General features: G+C 42.9%; 1 protein-coding gene across 1 annotated transcript; it reads right to left on the bottom strand.

The window, feature by feature from the left end:
• Positions 1-104: 104 nt before the first annotated feature.
• LOC149919076 (uncharacterized) lies at positions 105-22,214 on the bottom strand. The gene is made up of 4 exons (XM_090135876.1): positions 21,953-22,214; positions 20,967-21,170; positions 20,263-20,396; positions 105-4,678 (listed from the first exon to the last, which is right to left on the bottom strand). Exons 1-3 carry the CDS (start codon positions 22,212-22,214, stop codon positions 20,356-20,358), a joined length of 507 nt encoding a protein of 168 aa, XP_089992002.1. The 3' UTR covers positions 105-4,678; positions 20,263-20,355.
• Positions 22,215-22,798: the final 584 nt, after the last annotated feature.

The following is a 22,798-nucleotide window of genomic DNA, read 5'->3' on the forward strand; positions in this document are numbered from 1 at the left end:
CTTAGTTAAACCCTTGTTTAATATAAGGGAAAAAATAACAAAAAAAAAAAAAAAAAAAAAAAAGCAACCAAACAAAAAAAACCCTGTGACAGCAGTTGCTTGGTTTTTTTTGCTTCAGATATTTGTTTACTTTCCTGCAGTAGTTCAGCAGTCTGGGTAATCCACAGCCCCATCCTGACGTCCTTGAGACACAAATATTTACCAGAGAATGAACTACAGCACAATATAGGAAGGGACGTGGCAGGTCTCTGCCTTTTGGGGTGAGATTCCCCTGGATGTCCTCCAACACTGGCAGCTCCCAGTGAGCTGGAACCCATCCATCTCAGTGGGTGGCAGCTTTTCCTCAGTGCAGTTCCTCTGAGCAGTAGGATACTTCTTCCTCAGGAGGAGATGAATCACATCTCAGCATACCTCCATGCCTTTTTCTCTCTGCTGACCGTAGAGGCAGCAAAGGATAACATCTGGTCAGAGAAGGGCACCTTTCATTGTCTGGGAATCCTCCTTGCAGAACAGCCTCAGCCAAACACTGCACCTGGCCACCCTTGCTGTGAGTGGCCAAGTGCAGTGCACAGCTTGGCACTGAGATTCCTCAGGTGATTTCCATTCCCATCTGGCCTTGCTTCCTGCACTTCTGTGACATGGGTGGTTGGGGCCATCCCATCATCTGGGTGACCTTGCAGATTCCCTTTAGATCCTAGGTCGGTGTGAAGGTCAATCGAAGGGAATGTTCAGGCCTCAGAAATTATGGATTATCATTGTTCTGATAAAACTGGTGTATTCAGAGTGGGAAGCTTGTCTTCTTCTTACAGTGGTCTTGTCAGGTTGCAGAGCGCTGCTCTTTTTGCTATGTCAGAACACAGGCAAATCTATCTGAAGCCAACAGGCAGCTAAAGGAAGCCACCACAGGCTGACCATGTGTTCTGTTATCTCTATAAAAATATCAGAAAAGTTCACAGCTGATCTGCACCTGGAAAGGTTTTCTTAGTTTGAGAGGTTCGTCTCCATGAAGACCTCATGCAAAATGTCCCAGGGAACCTGCTCCTGCCCTGCCTACAGCTGGAGCCTGACAACAGTGATGGAGAAAGCAGGCAAAACTGCTTCCCTGAGCTACATCTGTGATTCAGGGCAAGGTCCAGCATGAAGGGAGACAGCCTGGGGTGCACACACACGGATAAGTGATGATGGCTGGTGCCCAGCTATGACATTAGCAAAAAAGTGACATTAAGTGAAGCACAGAGTGCACTCCAGCCTCTTGCCGTGGGCAAGGGCACTGCCTTGAACATATCCCAGAATTGTGCACTGGGTGTGGAGGGCTAAGACTCAACTAGCAACTAAAATTTCTTTAGATCTAATGGAAACAGATACCATTAAAACATCCAGCTGGGATTCTACAAACAGCATGGCTGTGGCAGCACAGAGCTCAGACCACTGGAAATGTCCACTTGCTTTTCCAAAGGCAGAAAATGCTTTGGAGCATCTCATGGTTCTTTCCTGAACACAAACTCATCCCACTCTCTTTAAGCATCAACCTGAGATCCAAAACAACCTCAGAAAAGAGGTAAAACCATGGTACAAGAGGTCCACTGGGTAAGAAACCTGTGCAAGCTCAGTGTGACACATTGGCAAGTCACCACCAAGGGAACACAGCTGCTGTTGGCTAGAGCTATCCCTCCTACAGATGGCTGTCACAGACGTCACTGATGCCATCAAAACAACCTGGTCGTAATTCTCTTTCATTTCTTTCTTTCTGACAGGAGAAATTGCTGCACTTGGAAAGAAAACAGCTTTTATTGCAGTTCTGAATGTCAGTGCTGCTCTGAAACATCTAGGAAAAAAGCACACAGAGTTCAGGAGAATAAACAGCACTATTGTTAGTGTGTTTGTCATGCCCTAGGAGCACCTGATGTCTGAATGAAATCAAGAGGACAGCTGGGAGAATTGGCCTCTGGAACCCCTGGCCTCGCTTCTTTGAACGCTGCAGGACAAGCTTCCACCTGCAGAGCAGCTGTGCACAGCAGCTGTTGGCTATGCACGTAGTTCCAATCCTAAGTACCTGCAGGGCTGGAGCCTGACCTGGCAAGAACATAAAATTGGAGAAAAGTAGTCAAAGTAGCAGAGGAATTCAATCTTGATTAGATAAAATTGAATCTGAAGCACTCGGCAGCATCACAATCCATGTATGATCAGTAACTTCTGTCCCGGTGAGAGAGAAACACGGGAGCTACTGTTATGTGCTCAGACAGGTTGAGTCCTGTCAGATGTAATGGGGAATGTAACTGTTCCCTGCTCCATTGTGTTGCTCCCTCCATATGCGTCCAGCTGTGCAGTGATGAACACAGGAAGAATGGGGTGATTCCTCCTGGTCTGTGCCATGAAGCATGAGCCATAACTTGAAACCCCTGATGCTCCTACACATGAACATAGCTTCACTCAGACCTTTCTGTTGAGCCAGACAGCCCCAGAGCCATTGACACTGGCATATTAACTTCTCCCTGAAGGTGTCCGAGGCATTTACTTATTTATTGGAATTTGTTGGAAAAACATAATAGCAAAAAAAACCTTAGTAACAAAAGGCTCCTACAGATGTCCCCTGCTTCCCAGCAGTTCATTGCTGAAATGTCCCATAGAACAGCCCCACTACCTCTGTCCCTCTTGTCATCCCCGTGAGCCTTGACACCAGCACCACACCTGCAGAGGAGCCACTACCTGCTTCCCAGGTTTGGATATTTCAGAATTGCAGTGCTACTGTTCTTCAGGCAGACCATCCTTGCTTGAAATTGGAGGATGAAAGAAAAATCAGGGCTTTTTGTCATATCTCTGGGTTTTGTTTGTTTGTTTTTAACTTTTAGAGGTTGAGGGGATCTTCTTTTGCTGGGCTTGGAGATGCCTGTGGTGCACATCTAACAAAGGAAAAACAAGGAGAGGTACTGAACCAGCCAAAGGGAGGCTGTGTGCTGATAGCCTCCCACTAGTCTTCGCCACTTGGTCACCAGGATTGTAGCTTGAGTGCTATTGTCACAGTCTTCTGGCTTTGTGCAGGCTTTTGTGGGTGATGGCCTTGGTGAGGCTGGCAGGACACTGTATGGCCATGGGCATGGTGGCAGCACTGTGAAACAAGAAGGTAATTTGGGCTGAATGTAGCATTAGGAGGCAGAGACCATGTTTTGCAGTTCCCACTGTGTCCTGCCAAGATCTTGCATGCTGCAGAATCCATTATTTCTATAGCAAACTGTTATTTTGGCAGAAGGTGGAGAATCTAGTTAGAGACAGCAGAGAGTCACTGCCCCACATCCCACATCAAGTCCATCACAGCCAACAGTTCTCACTGCTCGAGTGGTTAATGCTGGCTGGAAGAGCCAAACAGCACTGCGGGTGATACAGGTGCTGATTATCATGAGAAAAAAAGCCAAGCAAGCAGGAAGGTGGCTTTGTTGTGCTCTTCTCACATGGCTGCAGCTCAAAGGCAGCCCTGAAGGTTCCTTTTTATAGCATCAATCTCTCCAAACTGCAACTGCAAATTTGGATCAGAACAAGAGAGATCTTGTGCAAGAAGGACTCTTCTAGAAGTGGCTCTGCTCTGCACTGTGCTGCCAAATGAGCATCAGCAGGTAGGAGAGGAAAAGGTAGAAGTGACACAGGGGTACGTTGCCCTCCTACCCCAAACCACCGTGGATTCAGCAGTCAGGACTCACAGAGGGACATATTTGTGCTGTGCCATGAATCCTGATCATTCCTCACACAGGCAGGAAACCCTTTTCTGAACTTTTCGATCCCAGACATAAGCCATTGAGCTGATGTCTAAGCAGCTGTCAAGTCACATGGTCAAGCATGGAGGGCAAAAATGGTTGCTCTTTCTCTGAGGATTTCAAACCATCACTGTAACTCACACACCCCGTGTCAAGAGAGCCCTGAACAGGGGCAGAGCTAGAGGCAGGTCTGGCAAAAAATCATAGAATCATTAAAGAAAAGACCTTTAGAATCATCAAGTCTAACCATCATACTTTGTTCTGTGGTGGGCAGGAAGCTGGCTTCACAGAATTCACACATAGACATCTTCAGGAGCTGAATGAGCAAAGAAAAAGTAAGTTCTACATGTGTTAGGAAAAATATTAGTAATGTATGGATGGTTTTCATCGTGGAAATAGGTTAGTAAAGTGGGCTGTTCATCTGATCAGTGGCAATCTGGGAAAAGAAACAGTGAGGTGCTGATTTTGCTAAGAATAGAAATACATTTAATTTAGCTTCAGCTGTACCATGCCTCTGAAGCTTCAGAGGTGTCTCTTCTGTGAGCACTGCTGTGGTTTCAAAAGGAAAAAAAGGAGCTGCAGCAAGAGATTTGAGTCTTAGGAAGTATTGCATGGTGTAATAACACCTGTTCATATTCCCTACCTTTTCTCCCTTGGCCATTACCCTCATAACAGATCTTACAAATAATGGAGAGCCCCATCAGTACAAACTCTTTTATCTAGTGTATGTTCACACTTGGTGCTGCAGATAAAGTCCATGCTTTGTGTTCTTAATATCTGTACAGGCAATGGTATTGCCTGCTCTTGTAGCTGGTAAGAACAGTGCAGCCCCAGCCCAAAGTCCTGATTTCTCCCAAATTAGTGGCAACTCCAGCATTTGATCCTTCTTGTACCTGCAGGCATTCAGGGGAGCCCTCAAGCGTCACAGAGCACTGCATAAAAAAAACAAATTGCAAATTATAGTCTTTTTGTTAAAAAAAAAATAATAATAATAATAAATAATTTACATGACAATAGTTTTGGGCCAAGGGGGACCTATCTTCAAAATGAATGCAGCAGCCACTTCAGATGCCCCAGCTCATGTTTTCCTTCAGGGTAAATGGACAACAGCTCTCCTCTACCAAAGGGCAGTGGAACTCTGCAATTTGCCTGGAAAAGTTACAGATTTGAGCTCTGGAGCAGCATCTGAGCCCCAGTCGCTTGTCCCCAGCATCATCCTCCCTAACACTAATTGATATTGCTAAATTATCATGCTCAACAATCACGCCACAAACATCAAAGCTCATATAAGTTTGTTTTGAAAAGCACATGATAACTAAATATGAACTTCATTATTATTTTCCTGCTTACTCAGTCTCTAGACTGCCATTCTCTGAATTTGGCTCTGCAGCCAAAGGGCTACAGCCTTTTTCCAAAAATGAAAGCCAAGATTGTAAAGGAATTGTTTAGTCACAGAAACTGAGACTTTAAGAAAAAATACCAAAGATCACAAAACTTCTGATAATTTTCTGTACTCCTCATCATGTAGGATTTGTCATGAAAGCCTGTAAAGAAGAATGGTTTGAAAATCCGCAAAAACACTCCCCTGTTGTTATGAAAACTCATAGAGAACTGAGTACTGCATTTTTTTTTTTACCTTTTCTTTGGTTGATTTGTTGAATTTGGGGTTGTTGGGGTTTTTTTTTGATGATCTTGGTTCCTGAAGCACTTTTAGGGTATTTATATACTCAGCATTTCAGATGTTGGCTATGCCAGGGAGCATTCAGAAAGAGGCAGTTCCATGTTCAGACAGCTGGATTTATCTTGGAACTTCTGACCCCTGTCTGTGTTATTACAGATTCTAAAATAACGTGAGAGTGGAATAAATATTAAACTGTCTTCTCCAGTTGTACAGTCATATGCACCAAGCACTTGCGCAACTCAACAGACAGAAAACAGAAATAAATGCATAGTATACAAGAAAACTGAATTTTTAAAATAGGCAAGAAAAGATGCAGTTCTTCCTCCACTCACCAAAACATGTGCATAAAGACACTCTATTGAAGTGTCTTGCTCTACTAATAACATGAAAATGTTATCATAATATTTCTGCTTCTTGCTCTCTTTCCCTAAAAGATATGAGAAGTTCCACAATGCCTGTCTTCCCAAATGCACATGCCACCTCCTCAAGGTTAAATATCTCACGTTGCACTGCTGCCTCAGCTTCTCACATGTCATTATATTTCCCCCGTAAGCCTGCACACCCCTCATCTCACAGCAATTCATAGGGACATACTCTTGTGGCATACTCTTCTGCCAGCCTTTGGAAATTGTCTGTTTTACTGTGAGATTAAGTTCTTCCCTCCTAATTAAACGAATTGCTTAAATTTGGCAAAATTAATTGAATGTAATATTAGCTGATTTATTTTTAGTTAGACTTCAGGGAAAATCCAGTTTTAGATTATAAAGTCCTGCAGCACCTCTCCATCTTCTCCCTTCCCCTCAAAAAATGATGTGTGATGAGCCAAAGCCTCCCAGCCTTTCCCCCCCGCAGCACATCACCACCACAGCAGGCTGACAGGGGCAAAAACGAGTGGTTGTCCCCACAGCACCCAGGGACCTGAAGCCTGGCTGAAAGTGACTCTGGGTGGCTGCTGCTCCCTACACCAGCTCAAAAGTGTGGAAGCCACTAGGCTTCCCCTCTAAGCTGCAAAGGAAACTCATGTCATGGTTTGGGGAGATAAGAAATATGCTTCAGCTTGAGAGGTTCCTTCTTTCATGTTCTGAATTTACTTTGGATTATCATCCACTCAGCGTATTCAGAGGGAAGGAAGGAGTTTACAGTGTCACAGCTGAAAACTAGGTGTTAGTAGTAAGTGATGCACTTCTAAACGATGCTTACTGCATCAGAAATAGAAGCGTTACATGTTACATACACACATCACTACTACAGATGTGCTGCATGGTATTTCTAATGCATACGTAGCTATTGTTCAGGTGAAAAAAAGAGGATAAAGACTGCAAAAAAGAAGAAGAAATGAGGATGATATCATAAACATACACCATAGTTACACCAGCCTATTGACTCACCCTCTACAGCCTCCAGGCCCAATTCAATGTTTGCTGTCTCTCATCCTGTTGCAGTATCTTAGCCCAACAGTGACCACCACAATCTTACACTCCAAAGGGAGTAAATTGTACAGCTGAAACCTCTTTTTACAGAGAACTCCAGATTTTCCTAAAGCACTGAGATCATGTTCTGGGAAGGTGACATCCAAGGCCTAGTTTGTTTTATAGAACCAGAAAGAGGCAGGAGGAAATTAAATGGCTGCACTAGAGATCAGCAAACTATATCTACCACCTTCCCATTGACCTCAGGAAGCAAAGATGCCTGCCAAACTGCCCAGCAAGGGGCTATCACACCTTTGGTGCTGCAGTTAGACCCACATTTTATATTGAGACTGATAGATGGTTGATTAGATATATTGGCATAAAGATTTATTCCTACCCAATACAAAGAGTCACTTCACTTACGTCAACTCTATAGGCTTCTTAAGTTGTATTCCCCAAGAAGACTACAGAATCAAGAGCAGAGACTCTACATGAATATACTGCTACCAATGCAACTTTAATTTTATGAAGTAGAAGTTGGGAAAATGCACTTGTTTAGATTGCTTATCCAAAGTTCTGTAGCAGAAGCAGGGAAATATGTAGTTAAATATGATCAAGAGTTGGTCTAAATAAGAGAATTCAACAGTCTGGAGACCTTCCTCTATCTGGCTGTAGAACAGGCTCTCTGCACATCAGGAGGCTGAGCAATGGATGTATTTCAGGTGACAGAGAAAGTGCAGCTTGCAAGAGGTGAAGCAGAGAGCAGTAGGCACAGTGGCACCATTGCTCTGTGTTTATGTTTTCTGGCTACCATGGTATAAGTCTCACTCTAAACTCCTGCGAAACTTCTCTCCCAGACTCATAACCATTATGAATAAGCAGGCTTTCTCCTAAATTATATTTTTTCAGAGTAAACAACTCTATCTAAGGAACAAGCACAGAGATTGTAAACAAAAATGTCTATTTTTGTGACAAATTTAATGGATACAACAGTTACATTCATCAGCTTCTTATACACCTAATTCTCCTAACAGTTCTTCATCAAATATGATGCCTGCCTGGGTGAGATCTTGTCTCCTCCCTGCTGCAAAGGGGTGCATCTCTCTCCATCTGAGCTCTCACTTTCCCAGCATGCTCAGAAGATCACACATGGCATGGAAAACAGCCAGACATCCGTGCCATGTTCAGGGTATAGCAAGTGTCCTCTGTTTTCTCCCACAGGAACGATAAGGCTTTCTCTGGATATGTTCAGAAATAACAAACCTTTTGCTCTGCTATCAAATGTTCTTTCTTATGGAAAATGCAAGCCCCAGGAAATATTTATGGCTCTAAATCATTTCAGACAGAGCCTGGCCACAACCAGATTTCAAAGCCCTGTTACAAATATGTTTTCACTCCCCAGTTTCATTTTCTATCCAATTTTCTTTCTGTACAGCACCACACCCACACTGTTTCTCCTTAAGCTGAAATGCTTCCCATCACTGCTTCATTTCAACACCCCCCACAAGGCCTGTCATTTACTGTACATCTGCATTTTGCAAGCCGCTGCCAGCAACCAAAAAGACCGAGCCCTTCATGTTTTGCTTAGCACCAGAGGGGAAAACAGTAACACATTAAAAGAACACCCCAGCAGCTCACAAACCATCCCAAAATCAGTGGAAGGCTTGAAGGAGGGCCATAGGAATACTCACACAGCACGTCTTCTGCCAGCTATAGTGGCTCTGTAGGACTTAAGCACAAAAGATGCTTGGGTAATCTGACAAATGGAGGACATGTAGCAATAAGAACCTTTCCTGAAGCAGGGATTCCTCTGGAATCACAGATGTAGGGGACAGCTTTAATAGTTAAGTCAGTGTTGCAATAAGTGAAAATGATGGGATATATCTTATAAAAGCCTCAAGTTCACCTCTACGTGATACTTTCATATGTTATGAAAGTACCATATGGAAATGTATACAGTAGGCATTGTGGAAGATAGAAAATTGAAGAGTGATTTGGAGGGGAGACTTAAATACAGCATGAGCCAGATAAATTTAAGTAATAGTCTGCAGTCAAGCTGAGATTTAAAATGATATCGTGAGATGCTTGCTGTCTACAGGAAATATCAGATGTATAAATACAGACTGTATGATGTTGCTTGCACTGCACAGTCCAGCCTAGAAGGTAATGGATCCTGGGCTGACTAATGGATTCCAACTTGCATGATGGATCCTGGGCTGCACCATGACACAGGCAGGTGGATCACAAGCAAAAATACTGCTCAAATGTGAAACAGGTGGAAGCTTTTCCCTAGCTACAGGTCGGTCTTTGTACAAACACAGCTTTCACCTGGGGACATCTTTTCAGAACTGACAAGAGAACTTTTGGAAGAAGTTCAAGAGAGAGATGAAAAGACAAAAAGATTTAAACATTTACCAGTTTATGAAGAAAGTTCATAAAACTGAGAATATTTATGCAGGGATCCAAGGGAGGGTCAGGGAGGTGTAGAAGAGCATTTTCTCAACTGTTTTTATCAAGAACAGAGTAAGAATAGGAGGATAGTAGAAGAGAAAATGAGGGTAGAATTATATGTGGAAATGCTGTGAGTTCCCTCTGAATGAAAATCTAAAGCAACACACCAACCAACTCAGAGACATGCCCACGAACATTCCTGTCACTGACAGCTTCAGCAGGCCCACTCTGCCACACGTCTGAGCTGAGCAGCATCTCTTGTGGAAACAGCAGATTGCTATTTAGAAATGCTGAGGGTCAATTATTACTCCTTTTCCTAACTACATGGCCTTTTTCTGCACCCAAATGTTGCAATGCAGGCTTTCTGACCGCTTTTTTAATTATTAGTAGGGAAGCTGATGAAGCACAGCAGCCCACACCTGGGGACCAGCTGAGGCTGGGGAGCAGGGGGCACCAGGGCTCCACATGCCTCTGCTCCCCGAACTGTGACAAAGACAGCTCATCCACCAAAAGGCCAAAGATCAGTAGGGAAACATCACACAGGCTTGGTGAGCAAGGACAGAGGAGGACCTAACTGTGTATGACTTAGCTGCTAAACCTCATGTCTGCTTCTGCGTAGAGAAGGTCATGCTGCTCTTGTCTTTCATCAGGCCCTCTGCTGTTTAGTTTTTATATCTAGACAGCACCTTCCACATGAGAAACTGTATGTGTGTACGTATACATACAGGTTATCTCACTTGGAGGCAGAGGGCGCTGCAGCAGGGCATGACAGCTATGTCCATACATGCATATTTAAAACATCTAGCCATACAGTGCAAAAAAGACCCTTCGTCTGTACAAAGATAATGAGAGGACTGCAGGTACAGTCTGGAGGCAGGAGGTTTCCCAGAATCCTAGCAGACTGCCTCCAACATCTGCAAAATAATAGATTTTCCTTTTCCTTTTTCAAAATATTGTTCAGCTCAAAAAGAAGAAAACAAGCAAAGCTACAGGGCACAGTGAACTGCCCAGGAGGACGATGATTTGAGGTTGTAGAAATCATCTCAGCACTGTGGTAGGATGCCGGGAATTCAGAATGTTCGGCAATAAAGAGAGCTTGCATTCAAAGGTGACATTCAAAAGCAATTCAGATGGCATAATAAAGCAGTATGTAATTAGGTACACAGTTTGTATCAAATGTCCTCTTATTAAAGGGCTGCTGTGGGTGCTATGCAAAATGGCCTCAAATAGACATTTCTGGTTAAACAAAGCCTCATTTCCAGCATATCTTCCTTCTCTACTTATTCCTGCAGCCAGGGAGGTCATATCATATGGCTAAATTTATGACGACATAACTGTTGCCATGGCAGCAAACTATTGTCATAAACACTGAGCTTTATGATTTCACAGCTGGATTAAGAAAAAAAAAAAAAAAGAGAATCAGGCTGGAGAGGGAGGAAGTTTTTTATTCCAATGAGAGTTAGGGGAATACAGAAAATTGCAGGCAAAGAAAATTGCTTTTTGTGTAAATGTTCTCTTTTAAGTTTACCCCAGTGTGAAAGTCCCTTTTAAGGGATGTAATTTGGGTAACGATCCCTCTTCTATTTAAAGGCTCATAAGGCTAATGAGCCAGCTTGTCTATTTTTGGAACACTTCAGCAATAAGACTGGATGTTTTGCAGCAGGAAGCCAACCATACTGAAACATGTTTTCTTCCCTTTGCGACCAGCTCTTGACCCTTTTCCCACAGAATTTCTGTAACTTCAGCAACTAGAGATCAATTCGGTGGTGATGTCAGCTTATTTATGCAGCTACCACTCACCTCCTCATTACCTGAAATATGTTTTCTTTTTATCAATTATACTAAAACATCAGTGACTACTGAATAGAAACAACAGTCAAGACGGGCAAATTGAAACACAATCACATAATTTTAGGAAGAGTTGTTATCGTTCTCTGATCACTGATGTCCCTACAGATAAATTAATATCTGAAATTATCAAGAGCCCTTGAACATGAAAATGGAACCAGGAAAACTGGCTCAAGGGAGGTTGGGGGAGTTCCCATACCATTCATCTGGACATCCAGTATAAAATTTCAGACGATGAGACTCTGTGGTAGAGGCAAATCCCAGACCTCCTTTGTGGTCATGAAATGTCCATGTCCAGATGCCCATTCCCGTAGCCCTGCTTCCTGTATATTCTCCCTATTCCTACGAGAGAGGCCTGGAGATATCCTTGCTGTCTCAGTGGGGTGATGTGGGCAACCCAGGGCCACCTCTCTGTCCTTCCCAAGCCATCCCACCCATCTGCGTTGGACAGATAACCAGCTTGTATGAAAGGCCTCCCTTTGGGCAGCTGCAGTTAGTCAGGACAACCTCCATCCCTACTGACTGGGAAGACAATGTCAAGAAGCGCCACATGATAAAGTGCTTGATTTTCCTGCAGGAATACAAGAGGGGAAACATCCAATGTTGGCCTCCATCAAAGGCAGAAAGAAAGATTATTACTGTGTCTCCTAGTGATTCCCCTGGAATTTCTACAGCAGAAACAATTTAAGTATAACTCATCTTACAAGTAATTAGCACTTTTCATTTCAAGAAATCCCAGCTGATTTCACTTACTAGACACTAGATTACTGTCCTGCACTGCAGGTAATCTAGATTATCAAAACAGAAAATAACAGCGCAGACAGTGCTACAGGCTACAGAATTTCCCACAGAGCAACACCTAAAAGAGGATGCTGTAAAGCATGAGGGCTAGGCGATGGCAGACATAACACGGCTGGTACTTTTCTATTAATTATTGAAGTCTCATCTCAAGGGAGCACTTTTTATTTTCTTGGAGTCCAAAACAAACAGAAAAGTCACTCTGTACTGCTGCTTTCTTCCCATGAGGTACAAAATGGCCTTGCTCTGTACACTGGAAATGCCAGACTTGGACACTGAGAGCTGTACACTAGGGGTCACTGCTATTATAACAGAAAGAGCTAGCTGGCAGGTAAGGCAGGTTTTGTTCCCCACCTTATTGCAAGGTGACTCATAACAAAAAGCAACAGCTAATTCAGTTATACTGTACTTGATCATATGTAAAGTATCACTGAATATGAATTACTCAGTTATAGAAGAAAACTGAGAGATCTTCAGATGTTTGGGAAAGGGATAAAGACAGAGGAATGGGACAATTTAATTTGAAATATCAGTTTGTTTTCATCAGTTCCACTTGATAAGCAGTGCTAAACAGTGTGGCTAATAAGTGGTCATAGGGCACTTTGTTATAAATCACAGATGCAAACCAGTGGGTGATGAGCTGAGGTGGGATGCTAATGAAATTGATACCTGTAGAGAGGTTGTCCCTGCCAACTGTGTGCCACTTAACTTATCCCAAGGCTTCTTAAGTCTCCACGAATGCTTACATTTTTACATCTTTTTGTTTATGTATGCTCTTAATTAGTGCCTGGGACTGTTTATTTAGCAAGGCTTCCCACACAGGCAGTGGTAACTTCTCTCTGTCACATGTTGTTGCCAAGCAGACACAACCAGTCTGAATTTTCAGCCTGCCTTTTGAAAGCTTCTGTGATACTGTTAGGATGCTATTTAAATATCTTCTCCCCAGCCCCTGGCAGGCTATTAATTTCATTGCAGACTGAGTCCTGTAACCTGTCAATGGCCTGCTTACTGATGATTCATGACAAGCTTCCTGTTTTGTTTCCTTCATAGGAACTGTGGTTCCTGATGATTTTGCACATCTTCACATGGCACATCCTGTCCAGGGGATTTCTTATCACAGTGGTAAACAATGGATTTTGTCAGCTGTTTCTCCTTATTCAGTCTCAGTTCCAGTATTTCACATCCTTGGTGTTATTTTATCCCATTCACTTCATTTTCACAAATGTATTCTTTCCTTGTGTCAGATGGCATGTGAGGCAGAAACATGAGAGGTGAAGGGATTTTCATGGTGGGCAGCCCTGATACTAGAACACCAGTTCATCTCACAGTCCCAGCCCACCTCCATGCTAACCTCTTATGTATTCTCTCACATTTCATTCTTGGTCAGATGTCACATGCCAAGAGATGAACCCATCACCATAGAAAATAAGATCTGACCACTTCCTGCACAGGTTACACCAGCCCTACACAGCCTTCTGCCAAAGCATTCTCCATGACACACAGTTTTTTTATTTCTCTCTTGTAGCTAACATCTTCGCTATCCCTACGCACCCCTGTCTATCTTTTGTTATCCCCTCCCTGAATCTTTCTGACACACTCAGTTTTCCTGTGTGCCTGTTTTCCTCACCTGGAGGTAGCCAAAGAATATTTCAATATTTCTTCATCTCCAGTGGTGACGCTGTTCAGATATTTGCAAATTATTTTCTTCCTTCTGACATTTCATATATTTTTAGGCCTTTTAGGCTTTATATCTGTACCTGAAACTTAATGTTCAGCTTTCTAAAGCTACTTCGTATTATAGTTTCAGGTTTAGTTCATCCTTTGCCTGTGTCATTTCTCCTATGTCTTTTTAAAGCACAATCATTTCCTTTCTACCTCTGAGTATCCACTTCAAATTAGTATACCCCAGATACTATAAGGCTGGATTGCTTCCAATATCAATCTCATTGTTATGGCTCGCTCCCTATCCAAGCAATAATTAATTCTGGAGGGGAAAAAAAAAAAAAAAAAAAAAAAAAAAACCTCTGCATTTTATTTCAGTCTAGTAATTTTCATTTCAAGTAGTATTTTCTATATAAAACATACAGTGTGCTAGAGAAAATGTGGGGAAGGAGCAATCTGGACCTCTGGGTATGAGAAGTGTTTTCTGCATAGCATAACATTGCTTCCTGCCAAAATGTTTCTGCTCATGTCCATTGCCTTCACAACACCTATTTGTAATTGAAAACAAACCTTGCTGTGATACTGTTGGAATGCAAGAGGCTAAAAAGAAAAGAAAACCAATTATTTTCCAGACCTTGCAAAAAGTAAGTCGACTGTAATACATTGGTCATTTGGAGAAATTCATGTTTAGCATGGCTCTCCTATTACTGCATAGTTTTTCTAGCAAATACACAAATGCTTCCTGCCTTGCTATACATGAAGACAAGCCCCATCAACCTCAGTCCCTCTCTTGGAGCCATGAGCTCAGATGAATTAATATCAGTGACACTATCACTTGAGGCCAGAAAAGAACAAGTTCATGAAAAGAATACTTCTAAAATCAGTGTGTTAGGCAATTGTAAATTATTTTTTTAAAGGATTGCTCTCACTGACCTTTCTAACATGCCATAAGTAGTAGTAGAGACATTAAGCTTAGGTGTATTTTGATGTTGTTGCACAAAATAAATCCAGAAGCCTCCTTTCCTAAGCTGGGCTGCTGTGCACACTCTGAATCAGCACACGGTCTTCGTTTTTCCCCATGGATCCAAACTTCGGTGCACACACAAATTATGTCCCTGCTACTGTTCTCTGCTTGCAAGCTCTTGGGTCCCAAGCTCTGAGCCATGGTTTGCACATGAACATCACCGTATTTTCCTCTGGAAAGCTTTTTGGTAATGTGCATGAGACCTCTGGGGAAAGTATTTCTCATCAGATCACACGAGGTGTATTTCTGAAGTTTAATTATCAAGCAAAAGCAGGCTAAGAGCACAGTAACTTAATTCATTCTTCAAGTTCATACAAATTCATCCTGCTCAGGAATGGTCTGGAAGACTCTAGTAAGGCTAAAAGCCAGATAGATTACATTTCAGCTCAACATATTATATAGTACTTTGCTGGGCATCCTACTTGCACTCACAAAAATTACAAGCTCATGTCAAAAGAAAAGAAGAAATGAATTATAATGTGTGTTGCTCATCAAGAATCAACCTGGATAGCATGAAGATACTCGGTTAAAAACGGAAACAATCTAATGTGAGATTTAAAAGTCTCTGAAACAATAGCGGGGTTGGCTTTAGGATGGAGCTGGAATCAGATTCATGTCACAGCTTCCTGCAAGCACAGGCCTTGATCTTTGCAATTCCTGAGGTCTTTTCCAGGCCAGGGTTTCCACATCTGCCTTATCCACCTCCCCAGTGTAAGCCTGAACGCTCTGCACTTCTCCCTGAGAGAGGTCATGCTCCCTCATGGTATTTGTATGGATGGAGGTTGTCATTGTTTTCAAGTGATGTTAAAGAGCAGGATTGCAACTGTACACTCAATTTCATTGTGTCACTTGGCTGAATGTTCCTTAGTGCTGGGATGGAAGTGTATGATGAATTTTTGGATGCTAAATGAATCACTGTTAACACTTAGCATGATGCACTGCTGGGTTGTGGAGACTTCCACACAAGTGTTTGAATCATTTTGGCTTTTGTTTTTTTCCAGAGTGGACTTTTGAGAATGCTAAAGGCCTGACACCAGCCTACTTATAGGTCACTACTTGTTTTTTGCAAACATGATTTTGAAAAGTTCATGAAGACTAACACTGGACTGCACGGGGAGACCCAGCAACTGCAGAGCTAATTCTCAGTCATATAATCCTGCTCTAAATTCCTTCTATACCTTCCATAATTTGGGGTCATTGAGGACACCAGTCTGTCTCTATTGTATGAAAACAGTGAGGAGGTTAGTGTGGCCCCTGATCGCTGCCCATTTGAGCACGTGTGCTGGCCATCGCCCTAACTGGACATATCCTTACAAGGTATCTTCCAGGAAAACTGTGGTTATGCTTTCATGAAGCCCTTGGAATGATCTTAAATAACCAGAAAGATCCTTTGAGCACTAATTTTTCTTACTTCTACAACCTTTTTTCCAATCTCTTTGTGTTCACTGGCTGGTGGTTAGTATAGGCTTAGCCTGTGAATACCCCTGAAGCTCTGTGCATGTAGTGGGAGGTTTCTTCACCATTTGCTAAGGGCAAAGCCTGCATGCAAGCCTGCTGCCCTTTGGCAAAGTGAGAGAGGTACCCCATGGTACCAAGGAAACTGTGTGTATCCTCAGGAAAACTTTGCTTTAGCTCTCACCTGCTATTCTCCCTTTCCTATTCCATCCCTCCCTGATTGAAAGTGTACTGATTATAAGCATATTGCTGTCTTTTGCATGTGGAAAAACATGTCAAAACAATAGCAAGCTGTCTGCAAAGGGTGGTAATAACAAAGCCTCTCTGCCTCAGAGGATGGTGGAGTTCGTTAATTTATTTGCAAGATGTTCTGACTGCAGTAATGATCCTGTAATTACCTTCTACTTCTGCATCACCAACGCCTTCCCTCTTGGTAGAAAACAAAATATAAGGGAAATGGCACTCAGTTTAAAGAAAACATGCAAGGGAGCCTTCTGCTAACAGGTGATCTGACGCAGACAGAGCTGACTCTTTTTTCTGATGCTTTTGATGCCCAGATGAATGCTCACTTCCTAGTCCAAATGATGAATTTGATTAACTGTGGCTCTGTGGCCCCAGAGGCATAGGACTTACAGAGATGGCACAAAGTGACCACTGCCAGCTTACTTCACATACCCACATTACATGATGTGTGAGGAACAGGGTTGCCAACACTTTCTTGATGGATGACCACTGGCCACTATTACAACACAGGCTAGACCTGAGATCACATCCGGGCCTGTGGTCAGATATGTCCTCCTCCTTCCAATGTTGCAACACTGCTGGCACCAACAACTAGAGTTAATCTTTAGAAAGAGTGGGGAGGGGAATAATTGGTAAGCAAATCTTTATTGCAGTGTGAAGCAATTAAATGCAAATGCATTTTGAATATACATCCAACTGGAGCTAACACATGTTGTCGCATCAGATATAAAAAGTCATCTCCTGTCAAGAAAGAAGGGCTGTAATATACAGTGATATATGGCTATATATGGTGATAATGTACATCAGCATGAAGCCTCCACTTGCAGAGGAAAGGGCAGGGGGTGTACAGCCCCCACCTCATTTGGAATAAGCATGAGATGAGCAAGCACAGACTTTGTGTGGTCTCCTATTGCCACCAACATGGAGTGAATGCCTGACAGCATGGCCCCTGCCCATGAGTAGATATTGCAAATACACAAGAAAAGAGGCAACAAGGAATTGTCAAGTGTCGTAATTAGTGCAGAGGAAACACAATTTAATGGTGCACCTGAGTTTCCTAGGATAGTAACAGCTAAGGTCAGGCTGGACTAGGCTCTGAGCACCCTGATGTAGCTGTAGGTGTCCCCATTCATTGCAGGACAGTTGGCCCAGGTGACCTTTAAAGATCCCTTCCAAATCAAACGATTCTATGTTCTATGACTCTATGTGGCAGTCAGTATCTAATCGAACTGCATCAATATCCCCTCTTTATTTGATTCATGTCCAACTAGACAACTAATCAATCATGTTGTTTAAGAGACACACAAGGCAGAAGGTATTATGTTATGGTGACTAATAAGGCATATTTCTACCTTAGCTGAGATGCTGAGGGAAAATTCTTTAGAGGTTTGTTAATGAAAACCCACCTAATAAACCTGCTCTGTGTGAATTCACATTCCTGTGAAGTCTAAATCAACAATTTTTCATATCAGAAGAAAAAAACCTATTTCATGCAGAACAGTGCAAGAAATGTTATGTGCAGATTTTCCAGGGAAAGCACTGCAGAGAAATGAGCTGAACAGAAGGAGCTAACAGAGCTGATCTTTACAGCATCTGAAGTAGATAGATAGCCTGCAATCTAAAACCAAATTCATTTTCAAAAATGTTCTGGAAAAAAGGCAAAGAAATCCATCACAGAACGACCACAGTCTCTAGTGACTAGTCCAGAGAAGCACAGGGCTCACAAAGTTTTCCCCAGCAACTGCATTATATTACTGTACATGCTGCTGCAAGACAGAGTTGCCAGATGACCATTTTCCACCTTAGCTTGAAAGACCATCCCAAAAGAATATTCTCCAGAAAAATGTATGAACCACAACAGAGGAATAGTCAGATCATCAGCCCTGGTAGTCTAGCATCTGCCTAAGATGCTGCATTGTGGGAGGAGAGCACTAATCGTTCTCCTAGTGGGCCTCACCTCCATGGAGAAAAGCAAGCATAGGGCTGCAGCCAAGAAGCATGCTCCTCAGGAGGGAGAGGCTACTGCAAGGACAAATATGTTGCCCAAATCCAGAAAAATGATTCAAGCTCAGAGGTTAAAATGGTTATCTGGCTTAATGATCTTGCTTGGCAACAGCCTCAGTGATTTCATTCCCAAACTTCCATGTAAAAGAAGGATGAATTTTTGTGTGATTTTTAAAAAGTATTCGTTCTCCCTTCAGAGAAAGTGCACAAATCTGCAACCTCATGGCTGCTCTGCAAATGTGTGCTGGGCAGTGGAAACCAAAGTGAGTTAGAGAGCCAGATCAATAAAATGTTATTGGATTTACCCTACCCAGAGAGGAAGAGATGGAGCCAGTTTCCCATTGCTTATGCAATGTTCCCCATTCCCCTGTCTCACAGGTCATATACCTACTTTCCAAATATATTATTGCCTCATAATAAAACTTAGGAAAATACATTGAAACATCAAGATACCAGTAACAACTTATAAAGCTCTTTTACTTTCTACTTACTTTACTTAGTCAAGATTTCTATTTCCAATAATCTTTCATTAATCTTCCAAAATGTGCGTAAACTTTTGCAAACCTCATTAGGCTGACATTTTGACTTCGGGTGGACGGTGTTAAAGTGTTAATTCTTGCTTGTATTTAAAAACTCAAACCAGGCTACGTAACTAAAACATTTGATGTCTGTAAAGCTCTCTCTCTGCTTTCTTATGAGCAGGTAGTTCCCCTTAACCTGAGAGCCTATGAGAGAGGCTGAGCTGAGCGGAGCAAGTTGCCTCCCCCTGTTCCAACATGAATGTGCCTTGGTGGAAACCAGGTCATGGAGAGCAAAATGAGAATTACCAGTGTGCAGGCTGGGCTGGGTTGCTTTTCTGTATCTCACCACCAAACACAATTTTCTCACAGACGAACTTCTAGGAGTTAATTCACAGATGCTCGTAGATGCCATATCAAAGTTTCCAGTGCATTAGTCTGATAAAAATGTGCCTTTAAGCAACTTTGGTAAAGTCATATGAGAAGGCTGAAGTAAACCTAGAAATGGGAGTCCGGTCTTCAGAAGACAAGCATAAGAACAGCAGTATGGTCATTTGTCAGCACCACATACTCGTTTTGACACTCAGAGCAAAGGCACATAGTGGAGTGTAAAGCCAGAAGCAGTGGCTTTGGGTATTGCCTATCTGCTAGGATACTGTATCTGTTGCATGCAAAATTCTCAGTGCACATTCACAACTCAGACTGTTTATCACATGAGTGTCCAGGCTTTTGGCTTGCCTGAGCCACTGAGTGAAGAGGAATTATCTTGGGCTGCAAATAAAATATGAAAGTTGTTCTGAAAATAATGCCTCCTGTTTATTTTCAGGAAAACTACAACAAATACAAAGAGCATGATAAAGCTACATGATAGAGAAAATTCTCAGCCATAAAACTATATTTTTCAACATAATCACTTCCATTAGCTACGCATTTTCACCAGCAATGAACAAGAACCTGTATACTGTGCAGAGGTGACCCACTGTTGTCACTGTTGAAATGCACCATTGCCTCATTGTGTTCACATCCACTGTCTGGTCTCCATCAACATTCAGCAAGCATTGATGAATGTCAGTAGGTGCCACTGTTTCTGCATGGAGGAATTCAGTGACGCACCTTTCCTTTATACACATTTCCATGTCAGAAGCCATTCTGTCAGACTGTCCCTCTGCTGACGTCCATCACATAGCAACAGAATGTTGTGGAATACTGACAGGAAGGTTCAACCTTTATTGCCATACCATCAACATCTACCTCTGATGCTGTCGGCCAACATAATAAGTAGGAGACATTATTTTTGGAGCAGCGTTCATATGTAATATAGTTAATGTATATAAGCAATATATAAAAAAAACTTATTTTATTTTTATATTTTGTATTAAAACATAAAAAGGAGAAAGCAACACAAAACTAGTGGTATATTTACCTTGTTTTTGTGAAACTAACACATCAGTCTGGTTCAATGGCTGCAATTCTTAGTGAGCTTTCAAGGTGTTCATCAGAGATTTTTCATGAAATATTAGTCCTCTTGTGTTTCATCCTTGAAAACAGGTGTACGTACTGCCAAAAGCAATGACATGAATAAGGTATGACTGTGAAGTGAGGGATGTCTTTCTCTGGTAAGAAAGGGCTTATAGAGGTCTGGTAAAGTGACATGATCGAATGTTTGAGTTGAATATCTGATTGCAAACTTCTGTGTTCCATCTGAAAATTTGCAGATAATGTATTTATGTTGACTAAAATAGAATAGCAAGTATACTAGAAAATTGGTGATTTTTTTTTTTTTTTGTAATCTTGAAACCTATTTTCAGATTCCTGTATCAAAACAAAAAGCATGGCTTTTTTCACTGTTCACAAGACTCTGTTCAGATAACGTATCAACATGCATACAATCATTTGCCATAACATGAGTTCACACTGCACTGCACCCTTCTCAGCCCAGACAGCATTAATAGGACACTGATGTTTGGTTGGTGCTGAGCGATGGGTGGTGCAGAGCCGCTGCCATGATGGCACGAGGCAGGGGAAGGCCGCAGGACAGGCTGGGCCGGGCTGCATGTGGCCTGCAGGCTGCAGGTTGGACATGCCTGGTTATCATCTGCTTCCCACTGTGTATTACCAGCTCGGTACCTGGCCATTGTAACAATGGCAAGTGGAGTGGGGTGTACGTGGGCTTGTATCCTTGGGTGCACGGGCTCCGATTAGCTCCGTCCAGCCACTGCTCCATCCCAGGCTTCATCACTGGATCCATGCAGGTCAGGACTGCCTCAAAAGTCCCTGCTTTGACCCAGCTGTACGGCTGACTGCCGCCAACAGAAGTCTGATAACACATGCCTGGGGAGAGAATGTAGGTGGGAAGTGGCAGTCAAATATTTTATTTCCATATAGTTTTGCTATGCAAATACATGTGGAGAGGGGGGAAGGTGAAGTCCTCAGACTTGCACAAAAGCAGGGTAGACCTGTTTGGTTAATCCACCCTTGCAGAAGCTTGGTACCCTGTGCCGGGGAAGGCTATAAGCACATCAACATCTGGGCTGATAGGTACACAATTGATTTGCCCCAGTGTGATTATGTGTTGTCTGTTCTTTCACACCTGAACAATGAGCTACTTATTTCCTATGGCACCATGTGAAATGACAGTGTTTTAATTGAAGTCTAAGAGCTCCTATAGATCCCAAGGTTCCAATGACAATAAAATCAAGCAATGAATCAGATACGAAGGGGGAAAAAAAATCAAATACTAAAGCTTCAGCCTCTTCCAATCTGATGCAATTTCTCAGCTCTTATCTGAGTTAACACTCTCTAACTCCTGTGAGGAATGCAAAGCCTGATAGCACTTTTGCTGCAGTCTCCAAATTCATGTGGCTATCGTAAATCAAAAGTGCTGGTAGATAAGAAAACGAAATGAAAAAAAAAAAAAAAATGAACAGTAAGAACTGTTCATTTACGCAGCACCAGTACAGATGATGTGTGTAGGCTGCTCTGAAAGTAATGCCTCCTATTTATTTTCACAAAAACTACAACAAAGAGCGCAATAACACTGTATGATAGAGCAAATTCTCAGCGACAAGACTAGTTTTTAAATACAGTCGGTCTCACTAGCTATGCATTCTCACCTGTGATGAACGAGAGCCTGCATGCTGTACTTGTCAAAACCTGCACCAGCAGAGGTGACCTACTGTTGTCACTGCTGAAACGCACCACCCACTGCCTCACTGTGCTCATATCCACTCTTTGGTCTCCATCAACATTCAGCAAGTGTAGATGAATGTCAGTGGCTGCCATTTTTTCCGCATGGAGGAATTCAATGACACACTTTTGCTTCGTCCACACTTCCATGTCAGATGCCATTTTATCAGACTGTCCCTCTGCCACCATCTGTCACATGGCTGCAACGTGTAACAAAACACAGCCTCAACTGCTGTATCTCCAACAGCCACCTCTGACACTGTGGGCCAGCATAATGAAATGGGATGCGTTGCTTTTGGAGCAGCCCTCACACAGGGTTATAGCTGAGCTGGAGTTACACACATTCTTTGGATGTGACTCCCGCACTTTCAATAGTTAATTAATTAATGCTTTCAATTGTGCACATTCAGGAAGCAACCCGAGAAGATTCAGCATTTTCTTTCTGAATACGCTCAACCGCAATGACGGAAACTTCAACACCTCTGTACAGGGGACGTGGTTCTTATCTATACAAATTAGGCAAGTCATCGTTTCCGTTGCACATCCGTTGCGCTCCACCTGTTCTAATGGCCAGTGCATGAGGCACAGCCCCCACTCCGTCACCGCAGAGCAGCAGGGCCGTATGACGGCGGCTCTCGTGCCCCGCAGCAGTAGCAGGAAGAAAATGGCCGACCGAGGCGCGGGCCTGGCGCCGGGCCGGCACCAGGGGGAGCTCGGGGAGCACGGCACGGCGGGCAGGCAGCTCCCCGCGGCGCTGGGGCTGCCGGGCTCGG

The sequence above is a fragment of the Phasianus colchicus genome, chromosome 2, assembly GCF_987193195.1.
Source record: "Phasianus colchicus chromosome 2, bPhaCol1.hap1.1, whole genome shotgun sequence".
NCBI lineage: Eukaryota > Metazoa > Chordata > Aves > Galliformes > Phasianidae > Phasianus > Phasianus colchicus.

Coding starts and splice junctions, on each gene's coding strand:
- LOC149919076 (XM_090135876.1), bottom strand. CDS start 22,214: ATGGTGGCAGAGGGACAGTCTGATAAAATGGCATCTGACATGGAAGTG. Junction 21,171..21,952: donor CAGGCTCTCGTTCATCACAG/GTGAGAATGCAT, acceptor TTCTCTCCCCAG/GCATGTGTTATCAGACTTCT. Junction 20,397..20,966: donor GCCATTGTTACAATGGCCAG/GTACCGAGCTGG, acceptor TGCTTTTGGCAG/TACGTACACCTGTTTTCAAG.